The sequence below is a fragment of the Triturus cristatus genome, chromosome 6, assembly GCF_964204655.1.
Source record: "Triturus cristatus chromosome 6, aTriCri1.1, whole genome shotgun sequence".
Classification (NCBI taxonomy): domain Eukaryota; kingdom Metazoa; phylum Chordata; class Amphibia; order Caudata; family Salamandridae; genus Triturus; species Triturus cristatus.
In genome coordinates, this window is record NC_140589.1 from 789,156,622 (window position 1) to 789,179,260 (window position 22,639).

General features: G+C 51.7%; 1 protein-coding gene across 2 annotated transcripts in view; it reads left to right on the forward strand.

Moving 5' to 3' along the window:
* The window catches only part of LOC146817881 (uncharacterized), a 415,767-nt gene that overhangs the window by 350,862 nt on the left and 42,266 nt on the right, over positions 1 to 22,639 (forward strand). For both annotated transcript variants that reach the window (XM_085611368.1, XM_085611369.1), the window contains exon 19: positions 20,035 to 20,175. In XM_085611368.1, the coding sequence (XP_085467494.1) occupies positions 20,035 to 20,175 (141 nt within the window). The remainder of the gene's footprint in view (positions 1 to 20,034; positions 20,176 to 22,639) is intronic.

Here is a 22,639-nt window from a genome sequence, read left to right on the forward strand (position 1 = left end):
ATTACTAGTTAATTAATTAAAATTAATTAATAACTAATTATTAATTCTTCAATAAGAAATAAATTACTTGCCACCCATTACACCTATAAACACTCCAACACACACCTAAAATTAATTACACAATTACCATAATTACCAATTAACTAATCAAAATTAATTAACACACAATTATGAATTAATTAATAATAAATTACTTTAGCCATTTAACACTATAACATCTCAATTAAACAAATAATGATAAATAAAAAATATTCAATACATTTAATATAAATAAATTACTTCCCATCCTTTTCCCCTATAAACCCACAACCCACTACGGAACTAAAAATGCAAAATTCAAATACAAAAATATTAATAACTACTAAAATAATCAATTAATTTTACATAATTAAATTACTTCCCACCCTATTCCCCTATAAACCCACAAATCAAATAAAAAATAATTAATAACTATTAAAAATATAACACATATATTACAAATACAAACAAATCTTATGAAAAAAACATACATCGCATTCATATAACATATATATTAAATACATAACATTAATAAAAAAAAACGATATTTTTAACAACTATATTTTTGCAAACGATATTTTACACCTCGATATTTGTAACATCGATATTACTTACCTAAATTTGATATTCTTGACCACGAGATTTTGTCTGCCGATATTTCTGACCCACAATATTTTTAACTCGATATTTGTGTAAATCGATATTTTTGATTTGATATTCTGTCCCTGCACCCTTTATGGAATGGTGTTACTATTATCCTTTCTATTGGTGCTGAATGTATTAACCTCAGAAGAATGAAAGTTTAAGTCACCCAAGGGTTCATGGTTGTAAAAAGTTCTCAGCAGCAACAACACACCTCGCTGGTCTCCCTTAGTGGCTAGTTGAGTCAAGGCAAGATCGGTGACATGGAAGCTAAGGTGACAGCAGCTCTGTTTTATGGGCTTGCTTCAATATATTCAGCTCTATGTCGCAGACAGTGTTGTAATCAATACTTTAAAATATATTTCATGTGGGCTTTTGGTCTGCTTGTTGCATATGATTTAATGGCCTTCTTGTCCATTTAAGTTGCCTTCCCCTGATTCAATGGCTTTTCTCTCTATACTGGTATTTGTTCCACCCATGCAGCATTTAGGTTTCACCTTGATTGTTGATTGGTTCAGTGCATACATTTACTTCTGACATCTTTGTACTATGTTTTCTTTCTAGCATGTGAGATCTAGCACACTATGCAAGCACAGGTCCTTCTACCGCCTATCTCTCCTGTTCTTGACATGCTTGTCTATCTCTACCCACCCCTAGTCATCCTCTGTTCTCTCACCCACCAAACCCCTCCCCACTGTCTCTGTATTCCACCTCTCTCTCCCTCCCTTAAACATAGTGCTCTGCTATAGCTCTATGTGACTCTTTCTCTTTACCCAGCTTCTCTTAGAGTGCCTCTTTCCTGCTGCACTCCACTAATTCTAAAGACTTCTAAAGACTTTGAGCTTTAATTAGCCTTTGACAGACGCTGTAGTGTTCAAATGGATGGTGGAGTACTTTACCACCGCCATCCTGACCGTATTTATCCACAACTCATATTACTTTCATGTTTCACCATACTAATTCAACACTAATCCTTATGGCTTCCGGAGTAGCGTGCTACTCGCCAAAAAAGCGCTTCAAAACCCCATCAGGGGTAGCAAGTGCTATATAAATACAAACCTCTTTCCCTCTTCCTGCCACCTACCCTTCTCTATCAAATAACTGAATAACATATCCACCACTCAAATTACTTCATATTTCACTATACTAATTTTCAACACTAATCCTTTATGGGTTCCGGAGTAGCGTGCTAATCACCAGAAAAGCTCTTCAACACCCATCAGGGGTGACTGGTGCTATATGAATACAAACCTTTCTTCCCCTTCTATCCCTCCGCTATCCTTCTAACTCAAAATAAACTGACTAATATCCACCACTCAAATACTTTAATATTTCACCATACTAATTCAACACTAATCCTCTATGGGTCCAGGAGAAGCGTGCTACTGGCCGAAAAACCACTTTGACGTCTCGTATGGGGTAGTAATCGAAATATAAATGCAATTACAATACAATAGAATACTTTGTCTGTCAAATTTAGACATGGCTTCTGGCCAAGGTTCATCTCTGTATCTTGAAAGACATTGAAGTCAAAGCAATTCCCATAAGGTTACAAAATGTTAGCTAGACAGTCGCTGTTGATTTTTTCATCATTATTCACCAAATCTTTTACATTTTTTGTTTTTCAGAAACAAACTCCCAAAGCAGGAGTTTGTTTCTGAAAATCAAAAAAGTGAATGACCCCCCACACCCTTTCAGTTTTCTCCCAGGGTGTGAGCATCATTATTTGCATTTTTTTAGATCCCTCTAAGTCAGGTTTTACCTGACAGTGATGGGCAGAACAAAAGGACACTACACCGTCCACTCTTTAATAGAACGAGTGGTGTATGATGGCTCCTACTATGTTGGGCCATCATTGGAAGCTTTCAGTCCATAGAGAAAATGGGGGATCCATCAGCCGAAAGCTTATGGCCCTCCAGACTTTAAATGAGGCAAGCAGACTGAGAGTTTGTCAGACAGGGTTTTTGCAACAAAATACTCTGTATGCTAAACTGTAAATCAGACCCTTTGTTTAAAACTGTGCACATTGACAATCCACATAGAAGAAAGTAATTATGTTTTATAGAGCAATAACTACTTAACTCTACTTTGAAGAACAGGCCAAGAGAATTAGGTGCCGATCACGATCCGGTAAAAAATTCCCCCGTGCGACTCGTATCGGGTCTTATTACCGTACGAATCGTACAAGTGCCGTACGAACTGGCAATCACGATTCGCATGGTAAAAAGTCCATACGAACCACACTGGGAATCATTCCCCACACGTCCTCGGGTCGGAAAATGTGTCCGACACGTCCTCGGACGATTTACCTTACAAACGTAAAAATCCAAGTCCGACCGAGGAATCACGATCCATCCCGTGCGTCCGAGCGTACAACCGTATGGAAAAAACACCGTCCGCACCGAACACCCATAGCAACCATGGAGACAAGTGCCCGCATACGCGCCCAACACTCCCCCCAGCCCCCGTACGTCCGACACGTACCCCCCGTATATGTATACCCCCACCCGTCTAGGTACACCCCAGTACGTTCCAGTCGTACCCCCACCCCAGTACGTGTCGTACCACCGTCTATGTACACCCCCCACCCCTGTACGTGTCGTACCACCGTCTATGTACACCCCAGTACGTTCCAGTCGTACCCCCACCCCAGTACGTGTCGTACCACCGTCAATGTACACCCCCCCACCCCAGTACGTGTCGTACCACCGTCAATGTACACCCCCCCACCCCTGTACGTGTCGTACCACCGTCTATGTACACCCCAGTACGTTCCAGTCGCACCCCCACCCCAGTACGTGTCGTACCCCCCGTGTACCTACACCCCAGTACGTTCGAGCCACACCCCCACCCCAGTACGTGTCATAGCCCCGTCTACCCACACCCCAGTACGTTCCAGTCGTACCCCCACCCCAGTACGTGTCGTACCACCGTCAATGTACACCCCCCCACCCCTGTACGTGTCGTACCACCGTCTATGTACACCCCAGTACGTTCCAGTCGTACCCCCACCCCAGTACGTGTCGTACCACCGTCAATGTACACCCCCCCACCCCAGTACGTGTCGTACCACCGTCAATGTACACCCCCCCACCCCTGTACGTGTCGTACCACCGTCTATGTACACCCCAGTACGTTCCAGTCGCACCCCCACCCCAGTACGTGTCGTACCCCCCGTGTACCTACACCCCAGTACGTTCGAGCCACACCCCCACCCCAGTACGTGTCATAGCCCCGTCTACCCACACCCCAGTACGTTCCAGTCGTACCCCCACCCCAGTACGTGTCGTACCACCGTCAATGTACACCCCCCCCACCCCTGTACGTGTCGTACCACCGTCTATGTACACCCCAGTACGTTCCAGTCGTACCCCCACCCCAGTACGTGTCGTACCACCGTCAATGTACACCCCCCCACCCCAGTACGTGTCGTACCACCGTCAATGTACACCCCCCCACCCCTGTACGTGTCGTACCACCGTCTATGTACACCCCAGTACGTTCCAGTCGTACCCCCACCCCAGTACGTGTCGTACCACCGTCAATGTACACCCCCCCACCCCAGTACGTGTCGTACCACCGTCAATGTACACCCCCCCACCCCTGTACGTGTCGTACCACCGTCTATGTACACCCCAGTACGTTCCAGTCGTACCCCCACCCCAGTACGTGTCGTACCACCGTCAATGTACACCCCCCCACCCCTGTACGTGTCGTACCACCGTCTATGTACACCCCAGTACGTTCCAGTCGCACCCCCACCCCAGTACGTGTCGTACCACCGTCAATGTACACCCCCCCACCCCAGTACGTGTCGTACCACCGTCAATGTACACCCCCCCACCCCTGTACGTGTCGTACCACCGTCTATGTACACCCCAGTACGTTCCAGTCGTACCCCCACCCCAGTACGTTTCGTACCACCGTCAATGTACACCCCCCCACCCCTGTACGTGTCGTACCACCGTCTATGTACACCCCAGTACGTTCGAGCCCCACCCCCACCCCAGTACGTGTCATAGCCCCGTGTACCTACACCCCAGTACGTTCCTGGCGCACCCCCAACACAACCTCCTAAGTACGGAGCGCACCCCATGCCCCAACATCACAACCGCATGTACGAGTCGTACAAAGCCACACACAAGGACATAATCGTACAACCAAATGGCCCATGTACACACCGTACACACGCTCAAAACGCACGTACACAACAAGGACAAAACAAAACAACACAAGAATACACCATTCGAAAGGCACACAGCCACTAAACATGGCCAACAACCACTAAAAGAACACAATCACTGACCTGCAACTGTCAAAAACAAACAGAGGCCCAATACACCACCACTCCTTATAACACACCCACCCAAAATTCAAACACTGCCACACCCACCCATGGACCAATGAAAAGGGCCCACACACACAAACCATGAGCCTTTGCAACAGACTCACTGCTGCCAGACACCACAGAACCAGACTACAAGCAACACCACATCTTACACTTGCACACCTTCACACGACCACCCTCACAAACACCCTCTCATCACATTCACACACACACACAACCATCCACACCCCCCCCCAACATCCACACACCCCCCACACCCACACCATCCCCACCCACATCCCTCACCATGCCCACTACCAAGAATCCAAAGTTCAGTCACCGAGAGTTGGAGGTCCTTGTTGATCAAATCCTCAGAGTCGAGCCACAGATCTTTGGAACATTGGTCAGAAGCACCAGCCAGGCAGCCAAAACAGCCATGTGGCAGACCATCGTCGATGCTGTGAATGCTGTTGCGGACACCAGGAGGACCAAGCAGGATTGCCAGAACAGGTGGTACGATCTGCGGAGGAGGGTCAGAGCCAAGAGGCAGGAGGAACACGACCAGGCCAACGCCACCGGAGGAGGGCCCTCCCGCAGAGCCGTACAGTACCATCCCTGGGAGGAGAGGGTGATGGCCATACTGCCGGTGGAGGCAGTTGAAGGAGTAGAAGGACTCCGAGACCCGGGTGAGTACACAAACAACGCACCTCACATGGGGGGAACTGCAACCACAACCAAAATTAATAACAGGCACGCAACCACCACAAGCCATCGCATGACTCAACCACACTCCATGAGCAGGCACATGCCACTGCTGCCACCATGCCCCATGCACCCAGCTGGACAATGTCAAGTCACAGGCCACAGAAGACAACAACACATGACACGGTAACCCGGATGGCGGGAGGCTGGGCACCAAGAATCACATAGTGCGACTCCAAAGCAGACAACAATGCCCTCTGCCCATATGGCCTAGGTCACAGCTAGACAAACACTGTGTCCCAACACAGGAATGACTTGCCAGCAAATGGCGGACGCCTTGCATCAACACATGGGGGTGAAGGCACTGTTTTGCACATGACAGCAGCTAATGAACAGCCAACATTGTGAAAGAGTGGCAGCACACACCACCACAGCAGCAGCGCACAGACACACAGCAGACAAAATGGGTGCCTGGAGATCAGAAACAAACTCACATCAACAGGCCAAGGGCCACTCAAAGATCTGCTAACAGTGTGTGCCCAGGAATCTGGGCCAAGGTGACAGAGGGTGACACACGGAGGGAGGGAGAGGGGGACACAGAGGGAGGGAGAGGGGGACTGAGAGGGAGGGAGACGGACAGAGGGAGGAGGCTGACACACAGAGGGAGGGAGAGGGGGACAGAGAGGGAGGGAGAGGGGGACAGAGAGGGAGGGAGACACAGGAAGATGGACAGAGGGAGGAGGCTGACACACAGAGGGAGGGAGAGGGGGACAGAGAGGGAGGGAGAGGGGGACAGAGAAGGAGGGAGACACAGGGAGAGCAAATCAGTCCTTTGGTGTGTGGGAATGTCTGCTCGTCAGCAGGTGGACTGCGTGCATGTAGACAAGGGTGGCCAGTGCCAGAACCCCCCCTCTTCATCATGGCAAAACGCAGGGCCATGTCACAACCTGTACACGAGCACAAGGACAGCCACCTGCATCATATAAGTGTGTGGATCCACTCCATGTGCACATGTACAGTGCTACAAGGAAGGCGCAAATGCATGGCTCGCCACACATGCACACTCCACTGCTGACTGCAGTCACACTTGACGCAGCAAGTAAGACTGTGCCATACATAGTTAAAGGGGCCAAATTGGTGCCCAAGGGACACACCCATGCACAAGTGCACTGTGAGTGGAATGCAAGACAGATCCTAATTCCAAGAGGAAATGTGCCAACTTTGTAACGGATGAAACATGGATGTTGCATGGATCAAAATTAACATTTTCTCTCTCACACACAGGTCAACGTCGTGCTGCACCCCCCAACACTGGGGGGGAACACTCACAGGACCCGGATCTGCAGGAGACCGATCCCACCGGCAGCGACCACTCTCACCACTCTGCGGACGACCCCGACCGACCTGGCCCCTCTGGTGTCCAACCACCTGCAGCACCTGCGTCAGGTACAACCGTGCCAACCACCACCCCCACTCCTGCCACATCCCAGGAGACACCCAGGATCCCTGCCCCAACACCACAATGCAGCCAGGCTCGCCAGGAGGGACACGGTGTCCCGGGCACCCAGGAGGAGGCAGGCGACAACGCCAATGCCACCCCTCAGGGGTCCCGGAGACCCGATGTTCCCACAAGTGCAGGCCAGACGCAAGTGGGCAGGGGTGGTGGGAGTGGAGGACGGCGGAGGCGCGAGCCTGACCAGTTTTTCTGGGGATCCGGTATTTTCCCATGTCCGTAACATCCTGGACTCATACCGGCAGGACACCACGGGCATGGCCCAGGTTGTGTCCGTCCTCGAGGGGATCAAGGTCCAGCAGGCCCAGCAACATGCGGAGCTAATAGCCTGTCTACAGCTACACCAACGGAGGATGGAGGACAGACAGGCTGAGCAAGTGACGGCGTCCCAGGGGATTCACGCTGAACTCCGTCGGATGGCCGACACCATGGCCGACCCTCCCTGTGCCAGAAGGCGGAGAACATCACCACCCACAGGGAGGGATCATGAGGAGGAGGAGGAAACATCCGACGGAGCATCCCAGACGTCGTCACGGCGTGCTGCTGAGGTTCCCCGCAGGAAGCCGGGTCGTCCACGGAAAGGACCGTGAGGGTGGCTGCTACATCACCATCTCCCAGGACACCTGGCACCTGGCCCACTGGAGCAACAGCATCACAGCATCAAGAGACATTCTCTGCCACATGGCCCTGCTGGTCACTGGCTGACCAATGTTGACAAAGACTGTGGCATGGACTCTGAGGATTTCCAATGGCAAGGACACCAACTCCCCTACTGAACTTTGGATTCCCTAATCCCGGAAAGCCCCTCACTTTGTCCCCCCCCCCAATAATAAATCACACTATTAAGAGTAGATGCCTGCTGATAGCATTATTACCTAACATGTGTCTTGTACAGTCTAAACATGCCTGAGTCATCTGTTCACTTCAACCACCCACACCCTGGGGCCTGAGTCTGGCACAGGACACATGGGTCACAGTTTATTAGGCAAGACAGACATGGAGCACCATACACACCCGTGATGGTCAGAACCAGCTGAGGGGGTGGCCGAACAACCGTGCTGACAGACACATTGAGTACAGCAACAGTCATGCGCAGAGGTCAGGGATCCTGGCCCGTGTCCTGGGGGGCACCCAGGTATGTGTAGACAGGTGGCAGAACCATGTCCTGCAAGCTTGAGTCCGGTGGATGCAGAGAATGGGGTCATGGACAACGTTGGATGCATGGGGATGGCACATGTCACAATACCCACACAGTCATGGACATCATGCCCAATACACAGTCTCAGCACACACACACAGCTTGCATCTTGCCACTCGAAACATTGACACATAGCCACAATCAGGGAATACCATGCCAGACATGCAGGATGCACCGTGCCAACACACCAGCATTGACTGAGAAGAGGCACCTTGGAGGCATAGGGACACCTTTATTAGTCATGTTTTTGGGATTGCAGAGGCAACTCGAAGTACACATGAACACATCATGCGGAGTAACATGTGGCTCCAACACTGGCACCCCCCTTCTGCAGCACAAATGCGTGATAGCCAGGGAACTGGCACACAAGCGTCGGCTAACAGCTAAACACCCACAGCTGCTCACGGAGAGCCTGCCATACACCATACATCTGCTGATGTGGAAGTCCCACGCCATGTCAAGACAATGTCAACCGTATATGTCCGAGGGCAGTGTCACACACATTGATGCCATCATCACAATCCACTATCCCATCACTGATGACTGACAACCAGGCAGCCCATCTATTCAGGTGTACCCAGCTGCATGTCGTGTCCCATGGGGATGCCACATGTCTGCAGAGGAACCAAACCCCGACCGGGCCAGTGTGCACACATCGTGAACAACTGCCACACCCAATACACCCCAGATGCATCCCTTACCCCATGGAGACTTCCAAACGTGTCCGTGCCTGTAACGCTGAGTCAGCCCACGATGTCATATCCATGAGGAATAGCAGTGCCACAACAATGCAACCAGCAAACGGCATGCGCAGGTACCTGGGGAAGAGAGACACACAAGAAGTCAGCCACAAAAAGCACAGCCACTTGCATGTGCAGTTACTCGACACATGTATGGATGACAACATGCTAGGTCACAATTATGACTGGGGAAATACTACCATCACTGCCACCATCACTCCAGTGACACACCCACACACACCTCTGACCCACGTGCCATACATGCAGGTGGAGACACACATCACAACGCATGCCACACGGGGACCAATGCGTGCACACTCAGACCCTGGTACTCACCACTAAGCAAAGAAGTCGCGTATGAGCCGAGTCCGGATGTCCTCTTGCGGCTCCACATCCTCCACATCACTAGCCCCATTGCCAAGCCCTTCGTCCTCCACGGGTGGATGGTCCTCGTCATGTTGATTCAGGATGAGTGGCACAGCTCTTTCAACTGCCATGTTGTGCAGCATGCAGCAGACCATGAAGATCTTGCAGACCTTCGCCGGGGCATAAGGGAGTGCACCGCCGGTCTTGTGGAGGCACCGGAATCGGCTCTTCAGCATGCCAAACGTCCTCTCTATCACTCGCCTTGTCCGGCCATGGGCGGTGTTATAGCGGAGCTGGGCCGGCGTGATGGGGTTGCGGAGAGGTGTCAGCGGCCAAGGCATGTTGGGATAGCCAGCGTCCCCTACATGGGAAGCACATGGACATCGTTAGAACTGGTGTAGCGGTCGTGCTGGTCGGCTATACAGAATACAGGACAGACAGACTGTACCCACCAACAACACATGCCCGTTCGTTGCGCAGCTGCATCATCATATCAGGCATCCCGCTACGCCTCATGATGTAGGCATCGTGTGCTGATCCTGGGAAACGAGCACAGACATGTGAAATCACCATATTGGACAGACACACCACAAGGGCATTGATGGAGTGGTAGTGCTTCCGATTGCGGTACGCCACCTCCCGTGCGTGTGGTGGTACCAAACCTACATGTGTCCCATCTATGGACCCAATGACATGGGGCATCCCTCCCAGGGCATAGAATCCACGCTTGACCTCAGTCATCTGTTCAGGGGTTGGGAACTTGATGAAGTCATCCAGGTGAATCAACATGGCCTCCAAGAAATCATGCAGCACACCGCTGAACATGCTCTGGGACATGCCACCAACATGAGCTATGGTATTTTGGAAGGTACCCGTGGCCAGAAAATGTAGGGCAGCCATTACCTTCAGCTGGGGTGTCAGTGCCGTAGGATACCTGTGCTGCGGTTGCAGGTGTGGTGCCAGTCTCGCCGTCAGCTCCAGAATCAACGGTTGGGTGAAGCGGTAGAGCCGGATCCTGTCATTCTCCTGCATGGTAGCCAAGTCTGGAATTCTTCGGGCAACAGGAGGCGCTCTGCAGTAATTTGGAAGTGACAAGGAAGAGTGAGTGCACTACGAGAACAACTCATGTCTACTGAGCACATGTAAATCTGGCAATACACACATGCCACATAGGGAGTCAGGCATGTGCTACATGCCCAGGACACGTATGGATGCAAGGTGACACTCCTTCCAAGACCCAGCTACACACGGTGATTGAGAACCTCCCCATGCCACGCCATGGAAATAGCTGTGTCCCAGTGCAAGTGCACTGCCCGACGCAAGACAGGAGTGACATACACCCACACATCAGCAGAAGTGTGATGCCGATTGCAGAGACTGGTAGCGGGACACTGGAGCCACAGGTCACATGACATTACACTAGGACAGCCCACACACCTTGCCATGAAGGTGCACATGTCATGACTCACCACACATTCCTTGTGAGTTTGCTGACATGGCCTTGTCACGCTACTCCGTGTCCCATGCATACATGTGCACCTCACATCCGATAACACATGTGGCATGGTGTTGGGAACAGTGTGCAATGACAATCTACACACAGCCACATGTTGGTTGCTGCAACGGCTGCAGCTTTTGAGGGTGCTACAACATCAACCTGATGTAAATCCAGGACACATATATGACATAGTCACATTGTGCACTGTGGGTAGTGACAAGTCATGTGTCATGACCCCTGTACCGGGCATCATGGGACACTTCCGTGTGTTGGTGTCCGTGCCATGCCAGTGACGCTCACCCCAAGTGCGCAGTCCCACATGCACACATGTCAAAGGAGTCAAGGGCATGCCTGGCACACATTGCACCCTCACACAGTACACATGTACACATCTCATCATACATCTGGTGCCTTCTCCACTCAGGAGGCATGTTCCACATCACAGCCTGTGACACCTGTGCCCCACACATGTAGTAATGCACAGACGATGCCTTGATGTCCATTCCTGGACAAGTATGTCCATCCATGGACAAGTATGTCCGCCCTATTCCTACATGTGTGTCGCCTATCACCACAGTGATGTGTAAAAACCGCCGTACTGCTGCTGAGAGGGCCTGTGCATGTTCCCAAATCACTGTGGGAGTGCTGCCGTATGTGTACCCATCGTGATGGCGAGCGTACAGGCATTTGTACGGTCCGTAGCACTACGGGTACGCATACGCGTGCAGACCCATAGTGATAGTGAGCGTAGATGCGTGTGTACGGCCCTATCACTATGGGTCTGCACGCGTATGCGTACCCGTAGTGGTACGGACCGTACACTCGCATCTACGCTCACTATCACTATGGGTCTGCACGCGTATGCGTACCCGTAGTGGTACGGACCGTACACTCGCATCTACGCTCACTATCACTATGGGTCTGCACGCGTATGCGTACCCGTAGTGGTACGGACCGTACACTCGCATCTACGCTCACTATCACTATGGGTCTGCACGCGTATGCGTACTCCTAGTGATATTGAGCGTACATGCGAGTGTACGGTCCGTACCACTACGGGTACGCATACGCGTGCAGACCCATAGTGATAGTGAGCGTAGATGCGAGTGTACGGTCCGTACCACTACGGGTACGCATACGCATGCAGACCCATAGTGATAGTGAGCGTAGATGCGAGTGTACGGTCCGTACCACTACGGGTACGCATACGCGTGCAGACCCATAGTGATAGTGAGCGTACATGCGTGTGTACGGTCCGTAACACTACGGGTACGCATACGCGTGCAGACCCATAGTGATAGTGAGCGTACATGCGTGTGTACGGTCCGTAACACTACGGGTACGCATACGCGTGCAGACCCATAGTGATGGAGAGCGTACATGCGTGTGTACGGTCCGTAACACTACGGGTACGCATACGCGTGCAGACCCATAGTGGTGGAGAGCGTAGGCATGCATGTACGGGCCGTTGCCATGCATTTGGGGTGCCCTAGGGCCCCGAAACGCATCGTACCTGTGTGTGATGCTCCAAATTACATAGGGGACAAGTATTAAGGCCTACATGCATGCTGGTTGTCATGGAGACCAAGTTCAAAATTCGAAATTGTTCTGGAAGGTGCACAGCAGAAGTCAGTTGGAATTCTTCTACTTTGTTGCAATGTGTTTGTGGGGCTGACATCATGCAGGAGAATGAAACCGATAGAGAACCCACAGACTGCTAGGTTTGAAGTGATTGGTGGAAACATAGGATGCAAATGTGAGTGACCAATCACTCTGTACTCCTGTGCATGAGACTGGGCAGAAGGGCACATATAAGGCAGCCAGGTCCCATGAGGGAGCACTTGCCTGCACATCTTTGCATTCGTCGACCCAGCTGCTGCGACTGATTCCCTGGAACCATGTCAAGGGCTGTGGAGAGGACACAGCCATTCACCCTGGAGGAGAACATGGCTCTGCTGGATGTGATCCTCCCACAGTACTCCATGCTGTATGGGCGACCAGGGTATCAGGTGAGTGCATAGGCCACTGCCACAGACTGTCCCTATGTTGTGACTGTGACTTCTGCCATTGCGTCCAGGTGTAACACACATGCCATGTACTGTCGGGGGGATCCCAGGGGGGGGGTGCCTGATGTCTCCCAGCAGTGCCCTGAGACAGGAGGGTTGGGGGCCTATCACTCCCAGCAGTGCCCTGAGACAGGAGGGGTGGGGGCCTATCACTCCCAGCAGTGCCCTGAGACAGGAGGGGTGGGGGCCTATCACTCACAGCAGTGCCCTGAGACAGGAGGGGTGGGGGCCTATCACTCACAGCAGTGCCCTGAGACAGGAGGGGTGGGTGTGATGCACAGTGTGAGCCTTGATCATTGATTGTGACATTGCCATCATTCCACCTGTGTACCCACTGTGGCACGTACTGCTTTTTCCCTCACCAGGGGATGATGTCCCTATGACAAAGGTGCAATGCGTTGGCTGCATGACATGCCTTGTTGTAACCAGCTAATTTGTACCCATATGTCTCTCTGTGACATGTGGCTGGTGTATTGATGTGGTGTCACTTGTTCCTCCTCACAGGTAGGCGCCACTGCCAAGGAGCAGATCTGGCTGACCGCCGTCAGTGCCGTGAGGGGTGTGGATGGTCGGAGGCGGAGCCTGCCCCAGGTGAGGAAACGCTGGCAGGATATCCGGTGCTGGACGCGGAGGATTGCACGGCTCCTGCTGGGGGACTCACCTGAGAGCCACAAGAACCGCGGCCGCCGCCGTCTGAGCCACCTCCACAGGCGTGTGCTGCCGGTGGTCTTTCCAGACCTGGAGAGGCGCTTACAGGCGATGCAGCAGCCGGAAGGGGGTAGGTACATGTGTGTTTGTTGTGTGTCACCGGCATTTGTAAGGGCACAGTAGCATGAATTCACTGGCAGGGTTTAAGGGTGCTGTGCAGATCCTGTTTGCCCCAGTATAGCGCTGTGCCCCTGCCACCCTTCCCCTCCTTGCAATGTGCTCCCTGGTCTGTGTGTAGTCACTCCTTCACAAGGTAATGTAGGGTGGCGCTTTGTCCACGAGAACAATGACTGTAGCATCATGTGTGGGGGGTGGTGTGTAACAGGTTGTGGGACCTTGCCTGTGCACTGTCAAGTTCACTGCATGTGGGTTCCATGTCAGTTGGCACTGATGCTGACTCCAGACATGGGAGTTGGTCTCTCATGTGTCATGCCTTACAGCGCGCATGTCCTATGTAGTGGCCTGTGACATGATGTGCATGAGTGTGCGATACACATAGTGCAGGGATGGTGACGTGTGTTGCAGTCATTACCATTCAGTAGCATGTAGTTGCGTGCCCACTACTGTCCCCTGGGGCACCTTTTCCTCAGTGGTGTATGTGTCATCATAAACGTGGCCAATCTCAGTGTCTACAGCGTAGGTTGTGCTCTGTGCCATTGTCCCCTGTCACCATGTATATAGACGTGCTATTTTGTACAGGTGTCCACTGTGCAGCCTGACCTGATTGTCCTTCTTCATACTCACAGTTGCCAGTGCCTGTGTGTCTTGTTATACTCATCTGAGGATGGGCACTGGTACCTCATTATTTGTACAGGCGCACCTTGGCTGTTTGGCGTCCAATCTTGCTTTTTGCCTGCCCCTGTGTGTATCACCCAGACTATGAGATGTTGGTGCCACCTGTGTCTCAACAATTTGCCTCGTGTAGGGTCTTGTTGGGGCGGGCAATGCCTATGTGTCAAATCCTGATTTCCACTTGCCGGGTCTGGGCAGTGTGTGATGTGTCTGGACACACACGCAATGTGCAGTGACCGAGTCATGTTGGGCATGTTTTCAGCATTACCTATGCAGCATGTGTCTCAAGTTCATGGATATGGTCCCTGGTCATCGGTATTTTCGCCAACGCTGTGTGGTGCAGATGCAGTGCTGGATTGTCCCCAGGGCCTGGGTGCTATGTCAGACTCCGTTTCCTGTCTTTAGCTATTGTCTCATGCTCTCCATGGTATTTCAGTGGCATGGTGGCTCAACCAACTGTGTGTTTCATGCCCTACATCGGTACCCTGTTCAGTAGATGTTAGGGATCTTCCTTTTCAGGCTATGCAATGTTACCTATGTAGATTGGACTCATGTGACAGATGTGTACAGGTGTCTGATTAATTTCTGTCTCTCCACCCTGCCCACAGCATCGTCGGGGGACACAGAGGGAGACATGGACACAGACCAGGCGGAGGGACCGAGCACCAGTGCCAGCCGTGACATCGGGTCTGGCACATCGAGTGGGACAGAGGCGGAGGAGAGTGTGGCCGAGGACCTGTCGACTGGCACATCAGACTACGAAGCTGACAGGTCCGAGGACGATGTCTCCGAGTGGGCGGAGGCTGCACCAGCAGCTGACAGCGGAACAACACCTCGCACCGCCCCCTCAGTTTCCATCAGCCGCCTCCCACTTGCTCGTGTCCCTTCCCAGCGTGCCGGTCACAGCATGTCTCCTTCCTGCCAGGCACCGCACCCCCTGCCCCTGTCTCCACTGCTGCCGCCAATGCAGAGTCTGTGGACATCCAGCGGCAACTGCAGGTTGGTCAGGCTGCGATCCTTAATGTCCTCCATGCCCACGGCAAAACCCTCACCAACATCGAGGCTTTCTTGGAGGGCATTCATTCATCGCAGGCTGACCAACGCAACTTGCTGAGGTCCATCGACTCCACACTGACTGCAGCAGTGGGTCTCCTGCAGCGCGACCTCCCCCCACCTACCCCTGCCCCATCCACACTTCCCACTCCCATGCCTGTCCCACGTACACCCAGACGTCGGCATGCACCCACATCAACGGACACGGGCACCACACCAGCAGGGAAGGTCCACCGCACTCCTCCTGACACGCACACACAGGGTGAGGTAGGCACACCCACTGGGTCGGGGGGCAAACGTGTGACACGCAGCCATAGTGGGAGTCCGCATTCCACCCAGTCCACTCCCTCCAAATCCCCTCCCCTCAGCTCTCCTGGCCACATCTCCCCCAAGGACTCCTTCATGGCCGCTCTGTCCCTGAGCCCCACGGTTACACCACCACGCAAGCGGTCAAGGAGGTCCCCGGTCAGGGTGGTTGAGTCTCCCCCCCTGTCTCCACCCTCCCCCAGTGGCGCTGCGACCCATCCCTCTGACCCCCCCCCCTCCTTGGGGCCTGAGGTCCCTTCGGGTGCAGGGGACTCCCTGGAGGACCTTGCAAAGGTGTGTAGTGCCATCCTGGCCTCCGCCTTTGGCCCTGCCCCACCCCCTGTGGTGGAGTCCTCCATCCCTGCACCCACAACGCCGCCCCTTTGCCCTGATGTCCCTGCGGTGCCTGTTGCTTCCCCCCCCCCGATGCCCTCACCAGTGTGGAAGACGATGCCATTTGACTGTGCAGGCAAGGTAGGGGACACGCATCCCACTGTGTCCCCCATCCAGCTGAGAATCATTGACTGCCCTATGGGCTTTGTGAAGATTGAACTGCCTGCGATCCACGGACATTGTGCTCATGCTGAATAAAGCTTACTTTTATTTTCATTATCACACTACTGCTATGCTGGTATTGGTGTTGGTGGGGCTGCTACATGGTTTTGGGTGGTGTGTAAGGGTTTTGGTGTGTGGGATGTGTAGTAGTGTACTGCTCATTGGTGGGACCCTGGGATCTGTGTGCCATCACAAGGTGTTGGCTAACTTTCTTTGTTCATGTAAGCAGTTACTGCATGGTGCACTTGTCCCAGGGTGTATTCCTTCCTCTGTGTACCCAGCTTTCTTCCCTGCAGGGTGTTCCCAATGTTTAGCGCAGAGCTGTGTCTACATGAGCTGTGTGTGTGACGGAGCCCTTCTACTTTGGCCATGCATGCAGGGCCATGTGTCCACCTGCAACAATCGTGGCATCCTTGGTGATCACTGTACTTGTGTGTGGAGTCTGTTGACATGAGTTCATGGGGACATGTTCCCTTGTAGCCAGTATGCATGTGGATAATTCTGGCCTCACACACATGTGTTACACCCCTCCTGTCTCAGGGCACTGCTGGGAGGACTCCACACCCACCCCTCCTGTCTCAGGGCACTGCTGGGAGTGATAGGCACCCACCCCTCCTGTCTCAGGGCACTGCTGGGAGGACTCTGCACACACCCCTCCTGTCTCAGGGCACTGCTGGGAGGACTCCACACCCACCCCTCCTGTCTCAGGGCACTGCTGGGAGTGATAGGCACCCACCCCTCCTGTCTCAGGGCACTGCTGGGAGGACTCTGCACACACCCCTCCTGTCTCAGGGCACTGCTGGGAGGACTCCACACCCACCCCTCCTGTCTCAGGGCACTGCTGGGAGTGATAGGCACCCACCCCTCCTGTCTCAGGGCACTGCTGGGAGGACTCTGCACACACCCCTCCTGTCTCAGGGCACTGCTGGGAGTGATAGGCACCCACCCCTCCTGTCTCAGGGCACTGCTGGGAGGACTCTGCACACACCCCTCCTGTCTCAGGGCACTGCTGGGTGGACTCTGCACACACACCTCCGATTTCAGGATATGTACGCTTGGAACATACACGGTGGGGGTACGCTCAATGCATTCGAGGTGAGGGTACGAGTCTACTTACACTGGTGTGGTGGGGGTACGCTCCATGCATACGCGGGTGGGGGTACGGGTCGTACTTACACTGTTGGGCTGGGGGGTACGCTCCTTGCATACGCGGGTGAGGGTTCGAGTCGTACTTACACTGTTGGCATGGGGGGTACGCTCCATGCATACGCGGGTGGGGGTACGGGTCGTACTTACACTGTTGGGCTGGGGGGTACGCTCCTTGCATACGCGGGTGGGGGTACGGGTCGTACTTACACTGTTGGGCTGGGGGGTACGCTCCTTGCATACGCGGGTGAGGGTTCGAGTCGTACATACACTGTTGGCATGGGGGGTACGCTCCATGCATACGCGGGTGGGGGTACGGGTCGTACTTACACTGTTGGGCTGGGGGGTACGCTCCTTGCATACGCGGGTGAGGGTTCGAGTCGTACTTACACTGTTGGCATGGGGGGTACGCTCCATGCATACGCGGGTGGGGGTACGGGTCGTACTTACACTGTTGGCATGGGGGGTACGCTCCATGCATACGCGGGTGGGGGTACGGGTCGTACTTACACTGTTGGGCTGGGGGGTACGCTCCATGCATACGCGGGTGGGGGTACGGGTCGTACTTACACTGTTGGGCTGGGGGGTACGCTCCTTGCATACGCGGGTGGGGGTACGGGTCGTACTTACACTGTTGGCATGGGGGGTACGCTCCTTGCATACGCGGGTGGGGGTACGGGTCGTACTTACACTGTTGGCATGGGGGGTACGCTCCATGCATACGCGGGTGGGGGTACGGGTCGTACTTACACTGTTGGGCTGGGGGGTACGCTCCATGCATACGCGGGTGGGGGTACGGGTCGTACTTACACTGTTGGCATGGGGGGTACGCTCCATGCATACGCGGGTGGGGGTACGGGTCGTACTTACACTGTTGGGCTGGGGGGTACGCTCCTTGCATACGGGTTGGGGGTAGGGTCCGTACATATCCGTCCCCACGCTATGTGATGTTTGTGCGGCCCGTACCCAGGCCTTTGCCACGTGGGTGCGATCCGTCCCGCCATTGTTGGGGTGACGTGTGTGTGCGTGGTCCGACTCGTACCCACGCTCTTCAGGCGTGGGTACGGGACGTACCTGTCTGGTTGTGTTGCCGGTTCGCGTGGTGACGGACTTCCGTTGTGGCGGTCGCTGGCTTATCAGGACACGCCCCCACCCCCTCGTGGTGACCAGGGCATGGGAGTCAGGTATGTCCAGGCCATGTGTGGTGTGTGACTTATGTGGTTGTTTTGTGGCCTGCCCTGGTCGTGCCACCCCCACCCCACCCCACTTTCCCCCCTCCCTTAGTTATTCTGACCTTCTGCGGCGTCTGCGTCGTAACCTGTAGAGGAGGTGTACTGCTATGAGGGCAGGGATGACTCGTAGGTTCGGGTCCATGTCTGTCCGTCGTGTACTGGTACTCCTTGCTCGCGTCGTCCTGTCGAGTACGGGTCCTCCTTGATCGCATCGTCCTGTCGCGTACGGGTCCTCCTTGGTGGCGTCGTCCTGTGTGTCCGTCACGTACTGGTCCTCCTTGTTCGCGTCGTCCTGTCTGTCCGTCGCGTACTGGTGGTCCTTGTTCGCGTCGTCCTGATTTCCCGGCAGTTTTTGGCTGCCGCAAAATATTCACCGTGCGAGGTGACGTCGGTGCGAATCGTGATTCCTGGGTCGTGAATGGCTGGCTGCGAGCGTCCCGACGTCAGGTCGGCGCTTTCCCGGATCGCATTGGTAGGTGTTTTTTGGTTCGGTCGGGCTTTTTTACGATTCGTACGGTGATGGTGTACCCGTGCGAATCGTAATTCCTTGTTTGTGAAAATTGACGACCGGGTACGCGTCGGGCGGAGATTGTGCTCCGTCCGACGGTTCGTACCCGGTTTTTACCGGATCGTGATCGGCACCTTAGTCTTTGCCTCATCAAGAGCATCTTTAATATTGCATGCTAACATGTTTTTAACCACACAAGACGATGCGCCTATTTAGCATTTGGAGGGCTGCTATCCAATTGGTGGAGGTGGAAGAGGGGCCAATCTGCTTTAGTAAAACAAAACATTAACAGCATGTCCAGGATTTGTTTTAAAAAAGAAACTCCCAGAAGAAGGCTTTCTTCATCACTACTATAAGATCTATCCAGATCATGTTGTTTTAAAGTAAATAGAAAAGTGAACAAAACTTCCAGAGCACATGCAACATTGTCCGCCTGACACCGCAGGGTACAATAATTACAGAAATCTAGCGCCATGTCCTACATTTAAATATTACTAGTACTTTTATATCAAAAAATCTACCACTGGAAACAAAGCACTCACCAAAACGTCACAATTTAGAGCAAGTCACCCAAAAGAACAATTTGCAATGAGGGACAAAACTATAGCCTTGACTCTTTGGATAGAATGCAATTTCCTTTTACACTGTCTTCATTTGCTTCTAGGTCGAGCAGATTTTTAGCGATGGACGAAGGCTCATCACTTTCCGTAATGGAACTAGAAAGGAGATCAGTGCGGATGGGAAATCGATCATGGTGACCTTTTTTAATGGCGACATAAAAAAGATCTTACCCGATCAGAGAGTGGTACGTGAATACTTATAATTTGATATGCATGATATTAGTCACTCCTGTTCTATAGGTAAGCAAATTTTTTATTGTTTTTCATACCATAAGAAATAACAATGTAATTCAGAAAGATACCGTTTTCGAAGATACTGTTTGCCAATCAAGCATAGTCAGCCTATGGTCACTCCCTTGTCCTTCCCACTCCCAACAAGAATGCTCCACCCTCATTCTCTGTTAACCAGTTTGATGCCTACTGTTTCTCCTTCCCATAGGAGTTAATCATGGATATAAAAGTACATAGTCCTAATATTGTGATAGACATTCTATACCGATGCGATGGGTTGGTCAAATCTCCAAAAGTGTGTTATCATGCTCTCTGAGCGTAAACAGATTTATGGAACAAACTCATGGTGGACCGAAAAGAGTCAGAAGGCCTTCTTATAGGCATTTTAAAACCACCCCATGTCATCTAAAAAACTCAATATGTCTCCTCCCTCAGGTATTTGTTAGAGTGAGTGACCCAGCAGAATGGAGTTTGGGATTTCAACCTGGTCACTGGTCTCTGGAGGCAATGTTAAGTACAAAATATTCAACTTTGTTAGATTTATCGTCAGATTTATCTTGAATCCCGCCATTATCTCAGAGTCCGCTAGTTGTGATTGTAGATGAAAGATGGACGAGTCTGGAACCGTTAGGTTCAATAGTACTTCATCTGCAAACAAGGATATTTTGTGTGTGTTCGAAAAAACTGCATTAGCTTGTGTCCATACAAAGAGCTCTATGCAAAAGACAAAGAGGAGTGAAGATCCTAATGTGTGCCTGTTCACAATGGAAAGGGCCATGATAGTTTGCTAATAAGAGAGACCCTCGAGGTGGGTGGCCTCTACCCTGCCATGACAATAAATGTGAGTCCAAACCCAGCTGAGCGCAGTGTACTGGCAAGAAGCTGTCGGTCCACTTGGCCAAAGGCCTTTTATGCATCTAGCAAAATTAGTACTCGTGGTATTGTTCCTTTTTCGACCGGATGGACTATGCGGCAGGTGTTATCATGTATCTGCCATCCTTTAATGAATCCCTGTTGGTTGGAGTGTATTACATCAGGAAATAGGGACTCTAATCTGTTTGCAAGTACATTAGTAGATAATTTGACATCAGAATTTAAGAGTGCTAAAGGCCTGTATGATGTATAAAGTTTGGGGTCCTTACTAGATTTTGGGATTCAGGAGATATTTGCAAATTGCAGAGCTCACCAAGCTATCCTTGGCGAATAAATTAAAAGAGAGTGGTTAAGCCTGAGGCTGTGTGTTTACAAAGGGTTCCAGTGAATCCACCTGGGCCTGGCACTTATGTAATTTAATGGAATTAAAACGTTAGTAGTGTCTTGTTGCTTTAGTGACAGCTGTTCAAGTGACAACAATGATAAAGAAATGGTTTAGTTTCCATTGGAGAGTGGGTAGGGAGTATATATTATTGTGTGAAAATCTCGGAAAGCTTCTAGCAATCCTCCATCTGTGTGATGGCCTGCCCATTGGGAAGTTGTGTGTCTTGAATACAACTCTTCTTTAGTTTCTATCTCAGTTGCTTTTCAAGATGTGGTCCCACCTTATTCTCCTGGTCATATGAGATCTTTTTCAGGCAGGGCACTGTCAGTTCCCCTCTGTTCGTAGCTATAGCGCTAAGTTTGCCTCTCAGAGATGTGATCGAATGAATGAGGTGTATGGGTGGGTGAATCCTTTTGTTCTCTCTCAGCTACCAGGATTTCACCTTCTAACAGGCTTTCCTCTTTGCACCATAGTTTTTTTTAACCCCAATACATTTGCTCTTTAGAACTGCTTTATATGCATCCCAGTGTCATTGATACCTACTTCATTAGTATTCAATCGGAAATACTTCTGTATCTGTGAATAAATGTAAGGCCCCAATGCTGGGTCCAGAAGTGTTGGGTGCAACATCCACCTTCCGGGCCCAGAACATTGATGGCCCAAGTTTAAAGAGAATTTAACTGAAGCATGTTCTGAGAGCCCTATTGAAGTTATTCTAGTGTTATGTACAAGGGGCATTAGGAAATTGTTGACAAGAGCATAATCAGAATTTCCTGCAGGTATGTGAAAAGAATTTGAAGTTGCTCTTAACTATGTCATGCCTTCTCCTGGAATAATGCCAGCCCCCTTAATTGAAGAAATGTTTCATCGCCTTAGAGAACATTTTTGATATTGATGTGCAGTTGCCAGTTCTATCGTTTATTAAATCCCAGACTAGGTTAAAGTCCTCTGTTAGTATTATGTCTCAAATCTGTAAACCTTGAAACTGTAACAACAAGAAGGTGATGGATGGAATGTTTGAATTAATCTCAGCCACTGGCAATGCCATGTGCTGCATTCTAGTCCATTGCTTTTCACTCACCATGCCACTCTAGACAAAGGCCCGATTTATGCACATCAGTACTGATTTTGCAGTCCATCTCAAAGTGCCAGACAAATCC